Source organism: Acartia tonsa, chromosome 5 (assembly GCF_053477335.1).
Source record: "Acartia tonsa isolate MP-2025a chromosome 5, ASM5347733v1, whole genome shotgun sequence".
Lineage (NCBI taxonomy): Eukaryota > Metazoa > Arthropoda > Copepoda > Calanoida > Acartiidae > Acartia > Acartia tonsa.
The window spans coordinates 38,132,263-38,143,057 of NC_137264.1; the positions used below are offsets into that span (position 1 = coordinate 38,132,263).

Sequence of the window (10,795 nt, forward strand, 5' to 3'; positions counted from 1 at the left end):
TGCTTCGCTTTTATGGATGTTGTCATCCTTGTTTTTATATTCTTTTCGGGTTGTAATTTTTTTTCAGGGGTAATTGTACTGTTTTAACCTTCCAAGGGCTATGAGAAGCTAAATAGTAAAGAAGAATCATATTGGTTCAGAGGTTAATGATTTCTTTTGATACACACAGACACATCCTGTTTCTTTTATATAAGAATTTGAAATAATGTAAATATATTTCTACCTTATATATTTACATTTTTAAAATGATGTGTTATAGTCTTAAAGATATAAAATATATCTGTATTCCTGGAATATAATGTTCAAGTAGGAGCATTGTATTGGCAAACTCTTCCGCAATTCCAACTACACTGTATTCTTCTTCTATATGCTTCTTGGCCAGCTGTAGAGCATCCAGAGATCGGCTAAACAAAAAGTGAAAACTCATAGAATCAGTCATTCTACAAATATTGTTACTTTATCTTTTTTATTGTTAAAGGAAGCCTGAAAGAAATACCACGCTTTAACTGCTGAAAGACTGCCACAAGTAGACCAAATACCCCAAATTTGAAGCCTTCAGCTTCTATAACAAAAAAGTTCTAGGCATTTTAAAATGACATTTTATGTACAATGAAAATTTTGAAAGAATTGCAATGCTCATGTTGAAAACTTTGAAATTAAACTACGTGGCCTAGAAACAAAATTATAAGCTTATTTTTGTCATAAATTTAGGTTTCCAGTAACTAATTATATTTTTACAATAAAAATACACATTTTTATAGTCAAAATCATTAAAAAAAATTAAGTTTTACTTGCGTTGTACTGAATGTACTGTACCCAATCAGAAGGCTGAATCAGCTTAACAACCAATCACAGCTAAGCTTGTATTAGTTTACCCCTTTGTTTCCGCTATGATTTTGACTATGAAATGTGGTGTTTTTATTGTAAAAATGTAATCAGTTACAGGCAATCTAAGTTTCTGACAAAGATAAGGTTATACTTTTGTGTCTAGGCGACGTAATTTAATATTGTTTTTTCTTTTATGAGCATTGGAAATCTTTCAAAAATTCCATTGTACATAAAATGCTATTTTGAAATGTCTAGAACTTTTTTGTTATTGAAGCTGAAGGCTTTAAATTTGGGGTATTGGCTCTTCTTGTGGCAGTCTTTCAGCAGTTAGAGCGTGTTATTTCTTGCAGGCGTCCTTTAATGCAATTAAAGGTTCCATGAGTAATTTCTTTTCTAAAACATCTAATTATTAACATATTATTTTATCCACCATTTTCTTTCGATATCCTTACAGAAAAGTAACAAGATGTCTGTCTGTGTGTATAAAGTGTCTCTGTAATCGCTAAACCAATATGATTCTCAATCAAATTGCAGCTTCTCATAGGTCCTTAGAAGGTTTATTGCTATTTTTGTACCACCACCCTCCCAAGAGAAATCAGCTATAGAAAAAAAAGACGCCCCAAATGCTTTTCTTCTTTTCAAAGGTGAAATTAGAAGTAGAAAGTTTTTTGACTCCCCCTCATCCTCTAGAAGCCTCTAGAGGCATATATGCTTGTACCATGATATAAAGTTAATATATAACCTGTTTCCACACTCCCAAGCTCTTCCACAGAAATATGTTGTCATGAGTTCTTGATATTCTCCAAACTTATATATAGTAAACCGATTAAAGGGACTGTGAATGAAAAAATTTCTCGTCAGATTATCAAATCTTAACATTATCTTCTTCATATAATCTCAGAGATAGGGCAAATCGGGCTCTCGTTTCCTTAACAAAGGGCTTTACAGCTGTTTTTACTAAATCCAATTGTCTTTTTTCTCTTTCTATAGGTAAAATTAAACTTTTTGACATAGTTCTCTATTTTTCCTAACAGTTAAGCCTACACATAATCCTTGCCTTTAACCTATGTATAGTTACTTAGAAATTGATAAAATAAGCATTATTTTTTTTAATTTAATATCAAATAACAATAACAAAGCTAAAAACAGGTTTATTTATTAGCAACCAAGTAACTTCAGTTGGCCCATCTCTCGCTCACTTTTGATAACAAATATTAAATAATAAAGGTGCAATTTTTCTTTATAGACAATCTGATAAAAGTGTAATCTAAATATCCTAAGTGGGTTATTTATTGTCCAACACATTAAAAAAGGATATTATCATTTTAAATAACCTCTGAGATTGTAGACAGTGAGGTATTTTTTTGTCAATAACACGAATTTAAAATAGATCTTTATTTCCTAATTACTATGTTATAAAAACATAAATTGACAATTTTATGTCATAAAATGAATCAACACGAATTAATAGATCTTCATTTCCTAATTACTATGTTATTAAAACATAAATTGGCAATTTTATGTCATAAAATGAATCTTTAATAGTTAGTAAATTGTTTTAACTATATATAAAAAAGTTAAATATCCATATAAACAATATAATAAACAAAAACGTTCAGATTTTCCATTTTTCTTTACCAAAATGCCGCAAAATAAAGGCATAAATGTTATTGTCAATAGGACGTTTTTGGTTGATCAGTATAGTGAAAGGTGCTTAGAAAATGTTAAGATTTGATAATCTGATGAGAGATTTTTACATTCACACTCCCCTTAAATGCATTTCATAAGACTGTATCTATATTATTTATATTAATGTATTTTATATATTTCAGGACTGTAAAATTATCTTTAATACAAAGTAGAATGATGTCTGTCTGTCTTTCCATCTATCTGTATGTTCATCTGTCCGTCTGTCCCTTAAGATCTTGGTAACCACTGATCGGATTCTACTCTTCAGGGAATATACCTACTGGTCCTGTGGTGGTTTTAGGATGTTTTCTTGGGGGGTGGGACACCCCAACTCTCCCCTAAAAACAAAAAATGCCATACCCCTAATTTTTTTAAAATTTTTACAAATTTTGCCAATTCACCATTAATTCACAAAAATTTGTAATCCATTCGCATTTTTTTTGGCTGGGTAGGTAATAGAAGATGTAATTATATCTCTTGGGGCAAAGCCCCTATAGACTAGGGGCAAAGCCGCTAGTTCCCAATAAAGTCATAAAATTATCTGACATCCTGTTTGTATCTTGATAGATCAGAATCAACGCTGTTGTGTTTTGCACATAAAGATCTCAGGACTGAATAAATAAAGCACATCTCGCTGCACTAGTGAGACATGTAAGGGAAGCAGAACTTAAACTAAAATAGTGTAATTTACTATTCCTGACATTCTGGATCATCAGAAAATAAACACTCTTCAAGAGTTTTATTGAACCATGCTTGTGCTGGTCTCTTCAGGGCATATCTCCATCTCTGCTCAGCTCTCATAAAGTAAAACTGTAGAATTACCAATAGGAGACCATAACTAGTGTAGCCCCCTGAAATTCCTAAGGAAATCTGGTCAATTACCTAATCAAGAGCATTATCCACTGGCGTTGCTACAAAAGACCTACCCGCGACCGTGGCTCAACACGTAGCGCATCCGCTCGTCGTCGGGAAGGTGTTAGGTTCGAATCTCGGTCCGACACCGCGTCATAACTAAAGACGTTAAAAATGGTTCCCACTGCTACTATGTCAGATGCGCGACGTAAATAGTTAGAGTGGGGGGAATGCCTTGGCCCGAAACAGGCGCAACTCGTTACCATGCACAGTTAGGACTTCTCAGACAAAGGTCGTGCATCACAGAGAGTTGGTTGTCTGTAATGTACTGTACCACGGGTATGAGGTGAAGGACCAAGAGTCTGGCCTTGAGTTGACAAGTTGACTGTTCAGTCCAGGTGCAACTCACCCATACGACATTAGCATTAGCATATTATGCTACAAAAGACCTACTCTAAAAAAGACCTATATAAACAAAAGACCTACAGTACAAAAGACTTATAACAACATAAGATCTATATCTATATAAGACCTACACCTACAAAAGGGTAGATTTTTTAAAACCAATGTTGTATTGGGTTTTTTGGTATCCCATTGTAATTCCACAGTTTTAGTTTTTTGTAGAGTAGGTCTATTGTAGTGCAAGTCTTTTGTAGGTGTGGGTCTTTTGTAGAGTAAGTCTTTTGTAAGTAGGTCTTTTATAGTGAAGGGTTTTGTAGAGTAGGTCTTTTGTCGGTGTAGGTCTTTTGTAGAGTAAGTCTTTTATATGTAGGTCTTTTATAGTGTAGGTATTTTTTAGTGTATGTCTTTTGTAGAGTAGGTCTTTTGTAGCAACGTCTTATTCACTTCTTATGGGATATGATGCTTTAACACCCAGAGATAATAGATAAAGTAACAGACAACCAACCTGGAAGTACTAACTGTGCATAGTAATGGTTTGTGCCTGTTTGAGGACCAAGGCATTTACCATCAATTTTGATTTATGTTATGAGCCAGACATTGCAGTACTTTTAACGTTTCTAGTATAACATGGTGTTGACCAGACTTGAACCTGAAAAAAGCAGGCATGCTATCATTTATGTTAATCCCTGAGGATAATATTTAAAATACAATTTTTAGAACAACCTAATCTAAAGTAATATTGGCATTTCCTTTGAAATCATTCTCTGTACTGGATCTCTTACAACATTCATCAATATTGGGTTAAAATTAAACTTTTTAAAATCTACATAATAAAAATGATTTTCCCAAACTAGTTTGTCTCTTTTCAAAAACTGCATTGTGCCAATAATATTTACAATATCTTGATCATCCAGAGCATGGCTTAGAGCAATGCCCTCCACATCAAATTCATTTACATCTATTAGATCATACATCACTCCTATAACTGAAGAGGATCCACATTTTGGCACTCGATTGTAGACTAGATATGATGGATCTTTTGACTTGGTTACATTAAGACTAGTTGGAATTATAGCTACTTCTGGTATAGTAGGAAGTGGTATGTTTAGCAGGGGCTGTTCACTTTGGCTTCCATATTTCCTTTCAAATTATTTAATGGTAGCAAATGAATCTTAATGTATAAGAATATATTTGTTCAATAAATCAAATTATGATTGCTTAAATCTACTAGTGGCTTATATATTTTTTTGGTAAATATACTAGGGTTCTGTGTAATATCATTATATCGTTTAAAAAAATTTCACCATGGTTTTATATAAAAAAAAACTTTGAAATGTTAGGCATTTCAAATGTTTTGTTGATTTCATACTGCGGTGACACAAAAGTAAAGCTTTTCAATAAAAAATGTAAAGGGATATTAACTTGTAATATTATAAACAGTTTTATTAGTGTACTTACTACTCTCGTAATTTTTTATTTTTGTCATCCTTGTTTTAAAGTGCAAGGTGCAATAAGTGGGTGGAGATTTTTCAGCTTCTTAAATTCAAGACAAAAACATTCGTGGATTGATTTATATTTAAATGTTATTTATTATTTATAAGTTTGAGGATATCTAATTTATGGAATACTGATTCTTATTACGCTAAGGTATAATGTTATAAGCCAAACATCTCAATAATCAAGTCCTAAAAATGTCAGTATGACCTTAAACAATAGCATATACTTAAGCAGTTTTGCAACAAATTTACTATAATTACAATAATTTTATACAGACTTATGCATTATTATCCTGTTAATGTTAGTTTGTCCTTTCATTTCAGAGTTTCCCTTAATGGATTTTCAATAATTGTTTTCTAAATCTGTATTAAAGTTAAATTATAGGTGTAAATTGCTTGCATTAATGTGCTTTATTGTAATGGGAATCAGCATTATGAAAGAATATAATGAAAATACCAATAGGAAATATTGTGAATATTCAACTAACATAGGGGAAAAGTGTGGATATTCAACTACTCTTGGGAAATACGCGTGGATACTCAGCTACTATTGGGGAATTTGTGGATACTCAGCTGGTATTGAGCCAAAATATTTTGCATGGGTCATTTTTTTGCATAAATCTCCATATTTTGGCTGGGGGCCAAAATTTTAACAAAATTTTTCTAAAACATGACGGGTTAATAATGATATTACACAGAACCCTAGTATATTCGCCAAAAAACATTTAGAATCCCATCTGGAAGGTGCTTAGAATTACTTGCTCTCGTTCGTGAATAGTCCCCTTTATTATCATGAAAAATTACATGAACTGAGATGGGTTTTTGAAAGATGCCGCGTTTTAAAATTTTGAATTCTCAAGTTGTATACCCTGTTAAAAACCTTATTCCATCTTGAAGATCAATGCCCCGTACGATTTTAACAGAGTAATCAACTTGAGAATTCAAAATTTTAAATTATTATTTTAGCCATTTGTATAATGTCTAACACATCTCTAAAAAGATGCATTAATAAATATGCAGCGAAAATGGATTTAAGTTGTATTAGACATTTTAATATTTGAATTCTTATGTTGTATACTCTGTGTTGAAATCCCTCCGTCTTCGTTCAATCAATCAATGTCTAAAAAATTGTCGAAAAAACGCGGCATCTTTAAAAAACCCATCTCTGATTGAGAATTTTTTACAGTTTAAGATACAAACAAACATCTTTATCATTATATTCAGTGAAAAATAGACTTCTTAATAATATATTTTTTAAATTGTTTAGTTGAAAAACAATTAAACATAACTTCTGAGCCAATTAATCTTATGCATTCATTGGTAAAGTTGCCACCATTGTCCTAACCCTTTCCAAATATCAACTTCAGTCCATCCACCACTTAAATAATTAGCTGGCAGGGTTTTGTTGTATGCTTTCTTTACCTAGGAAAAGTAAAAAGGAGAACCTAGTAATAGTGTCTAACTTTTTATCTTTGTGACGTAACAAAAATCCATCTCTTTTTTAAGGGTTTCCTTTCCCACCTCCCCTCTCATCCTTCGATTTTTGTTACGTCACAAAGATAAAAAGTCAGACACTATTACTAGGTTCTAAAAAGGATGACAGCATCAATGAGCAAAGTAAATCAAGAAAATCTAAAGAAATGGACAACTAAACTAATGAGTTGTTTAATAATTTGATAATTTTTTTTATTTGATTTAACAATTTTATTTAATAGTTTATCCTATGTAGCATTAGATGTTAGACTTACAAATATGTATATTGATTTATGGTTAAAATACAAATTTCGATCTGGTCCAAGGAATCAACACAAATAATTAAACCTCTTTCTTGTATTGGTGCTTATAAATCCTGTTATAACCCAATATATTTTGTTGAAATTATAGTTTATTCCAATAAATACTTTTTTTATAGAGTTATTTTGGCCTTACCTGTCTACTCAGCTGTTTTCCCCCATCTTTGATATTCATTTGTTCTATTTCTTTTACTGCTCTCAGGCTAAAATTATAATAGTCCTCTAATGCATTTTATAATTGTCTCCTTCAAAGACGTCCAAGGGGGGGGATTTAAAGTGGGGATTACCCCCCCCCCCCAAACGAATTTGGGGCACCCCTAAAATTCATTTTAACCCCCCCCCCCATTTCAAATTTACCCCTACCCTGGGGGTGCCGTAGGCACCCCCAACCATTTAGGAGGGGGTATTTACCCCCGCCCAAACAATCATGGGGGGGGGGGAAATACCCTCCCCCCAAAAAAATAAAAATCCCTAACAAAAAAAATTTTTGCGAGCTTCGCGTGCATTTTTAATACTAAATATTTAATGAGATTTAAATAAACCCACCCAAAAATTTTACCCCGGGGGTAAATTTTGGAGGGGGGGGGGGGTAAAAAACTTTACCCCTGCCAACAGATTTCAGGGGGGGTAATTACCCTCCCCCCCAAAAAATAAAAATCCCTAACAAAAAAAATTTTTGCGAGCTTCGCGTGCATTTTTAATACTAAATATTTAATGAGATTTAAATAAACCCACCAAAAAATTTTACCCCGGGGGTAAATTTTGGAGGGGGGGGGGGTAAAAAACTTTACCCCTGCCAACAGATTTCAGGGGGGGTAATTACCCCCCGGGTAAGAATTTTTTTGGGGGTAAAAAAATTTGCGCCATATTACCCCCCCCAAAAAGAATTACCCCCCCTTAAAAAAATGTTACCCCCCCACCAAAAAAAAGCTTGGACGCCCCTGGTCTCCTAACACAGATAATGAAATAAAAAAGATATAATAAATTCAAAACAAAAACTAGCAGATATGTAACAAATACTAGCAGACATGTAACAAATACTAGCAGACACGGAACAAAACTAGAAAACATGTAACAAAAACTAGCAGACATGTAACAAAAACTAGCAGACATGTAACAAAAACTAGCAGACATGTATAAAAAATTAGCAGACAAACTAGAAGACATGTAACAAAAACTAGTAGATATGTAACAACAACTAGCAGACATGTAACAAAAACTTGAAGATGTAGAACAAAAACTAGAAGACAGGTATAAAAAAAAAACTAGAAGATATGTAACAAAAACTATCTGACATGTACAAATCAGACATGTAACCCTAGATATACCTGTAACTTGATGTATACAGATGTATACTGTAAACAGCCAGAAATTGAAATATTGCTGATAAAAGAACCAGTGTTTTCTTCTTGATCAAGTTTTCAAACATTTTACACGTTCATCTGAAATCTGGTAGATGCCTTAAAAGAATGGTTTTCGCATTGTATTAGAGTTAACTGTCTGTGGATATTAAAATGTTTGTGTCAAAGATCAACATGGGCTTTATGTGAAAGATACTAATAAATAAATGAATATATGTCAATTGTACAATAATCGATATATTATCACTTTGGATGTTGTCCAAGATTTTTATGTACTCTAATCAAATGATATTTGTAGGTGGCAAAAATCCTCTTGGATGAAGCAATAAATTAGGTCCATATTAGCAACCTAAACTGAGATATATTTTCCCTTGTCAACATATCCACGTATTCTATATCCATTATTGTGAAATACATTAGTCGTTCACCCATATCTAAAATGTCTCTTTAGAACAGCTGAACTGATATGATTCTCCTTCACAGTGCAGCTTCTCATAGGTCCTGGGAAGGTTTATAACTATTTTGGGAGAGGGTACCACCACCCTTCCATGAGAAATAGCCCAAAGAACAAAGAACCAAACATTTTTTTTTACTTTTTAAAACTAAAGTGGAGTGGATCGACTCCCTACCCCCCTCCCCCTCAAGAGCCATATAGACCTCTGAGGGGCATAGCCGCTAGTAGATAATAAAGTAGAACCATATTGGAATTTGGTTCAGTGGTTGCTAGCTAGATCCTAATCTTAGAACATAAAGTTACAGACACAAAGTAGTGACAAAAACTAATAATAAGAATATAGTTGTATAAGAGTCGAAGCAAAATTGTAAGTGAATTTGTTGTAAACTGCTTTATACAGGTTAATGTTTATGGACATACTTACATTTTTAGGACTTGATTATAGAGTTGCTTCTTTTATAACATTATGCTTTGTTGTCCCAGGAATCAATATACCGGATAATTAGATCACACAAAAATTCAACATGTTTACGTACGGACATTCTGGAAATGATTATAGAGTTGCTACACTTTCTAAATCGTACCTAACTACTAAATGAATTACCATGCAAAGTTTGAAATCAATAGAACAATTCTAACATGCCTAAATTAACGAAGAAAGCTATCCCATACGGACATACCGACCCTAATTACAGAAAAGCCTCGCTTTCAAAAATTTTAGATAAAATATCTTTTTCTCGTATTGATTCGAATCCGGTGGATAGGAACCGGTTCTCATCCATACGAAAAAACTATGTCTAGCATCGTATTATATCCAGCTTTCTACGAATATAAAAATGTACAATCAGAAGATTAAAACCATTTTTTTGCCCGTGCCTTCGGCACCTCGGGGCTAAAAAACTGGTTTTAATCTTATAATTGTACATTCTATATCCGCGGAAAGCCGTTTATGATACGATGCGAGAAATAACTATTATCTTCTTTCTAATATTGACTGAGGGGGGGGGGGAATATTTTTTTCTAGGGGTGATTTTTATTGGAAGGGTAGTGGTACCTTCCCCCAAAATATTCATAAACTTTCCGAGAAACTATGAGAAGATCATTGTATTTCGTTTCAGCAGTTAACGAGATCCTTGAGTACAGACAGACACACAGGCTCAGGTCCTGTTACTATAAGATCACAAAGTGTTCACCGTTCATGAGAAACTAATCGGAAATCGAACAATAATAAATTAATTTTGCAAGTCATTCTTCAACTTTCTTCTGTTCAGTATACTTTAAACTGCTTCGCCCCCCCCCCCCCACCTCTCTCCCACCTCCCCATACCCTTTACAATCAATAGAGAGGGTTGAGATGGGTTGGTATGCAGGAAGGGAGGGGACATTGGGCTGTAAATTACACTAGTCCCCGAAGTTTTATAATAACGTATTTGTATTCGTTGGCTAAACAACTTTCGGAACTTGTATAAAATTTTGATTAGTTGGTTTATTAAGTTGAGTGTCCAAACGTTTCAACCACCAATTATAATATAAAGAAGAGGGTTATTTTGTGTATCATCATTGGGGATTATACGCCATTGTCTTATCCCTTTAGATCCCACATATCTACCTTTTTGTAAAAAAACACTATTTTAAACAAGGAGGACACCATCTATGAAAACGAAGCTCAACAATTCAGACAGACATAACGATTAATAAATTTTCAATCTATAGAAAAAATGATTAAAAATAAGATTTTGAGGACATACTTAAATTTTAAGACTTTATTGTAGATACGATTAGAATATGTATATCATTTACAAGGACGTCCAAGCTGTAGGGTAAAGGGGTGATTACCCCTCCCCCCCCAAAAAAAAAAATTTGTGAAAAATTTTGGCGCGCTATGCGCGCATTGTCACTACTAAATATTTAATAGTATTTC

General features: G+C 33.3%; 2 protein-coding genes across 2 annotated transcripts; both read right to left on the reverse strand.

Moving 5' to 3' along the window:
* Positions 1-253: 253 nt before the first annotated feature.
* Positions 254-1,636, reverse strand: LOC145320137 (heparan sulfate 2-O-sulfotransferase 1-like). The gene is made up of 2 exons (XM_080162577.1): positions 1,571-1,636; positions 254-404 (listed from the first exon to the last, which is right to left on the reverse strand). The coding sequence occupies exons 1-2, from the start codon at positions 1,612-1,614 to the stop codon at positions 254-256; spliced, it is 195 nt and encodes a 64-aa protein (XP_080018703.1). The 5' UTR covers positions 1,615-1,636.
* Positions 1,637-4,499: 2,863 nt separating this feature from the next.
* LOC145320138 (heparan sulfate 2-O-sulfotransferase hst-2-like) lies at positions 4,500-8,511 on the reverse strand. Its single transcript, XM_080162578.1, has 4 exons — positions 8,389-8,511; positions 7,197-7,263; positions 6,613-6,689; positions 4,500-4,911 (listed from the first exon to the last, which is right to left on the reverse strand). The coding sequence occupies exons 1-4, from the start codon at positions 8,487-8,489 to the stop codon at positions 4,500-4,502; spliced, it is 657 nt and encodes a 218-aa protein (XP_080018704.1). The 5' UTR covers positions 8,490-8,511.
* Between the last annotated feature and the right edge of the window lie 2,284 nt (positions 8,512-10,795).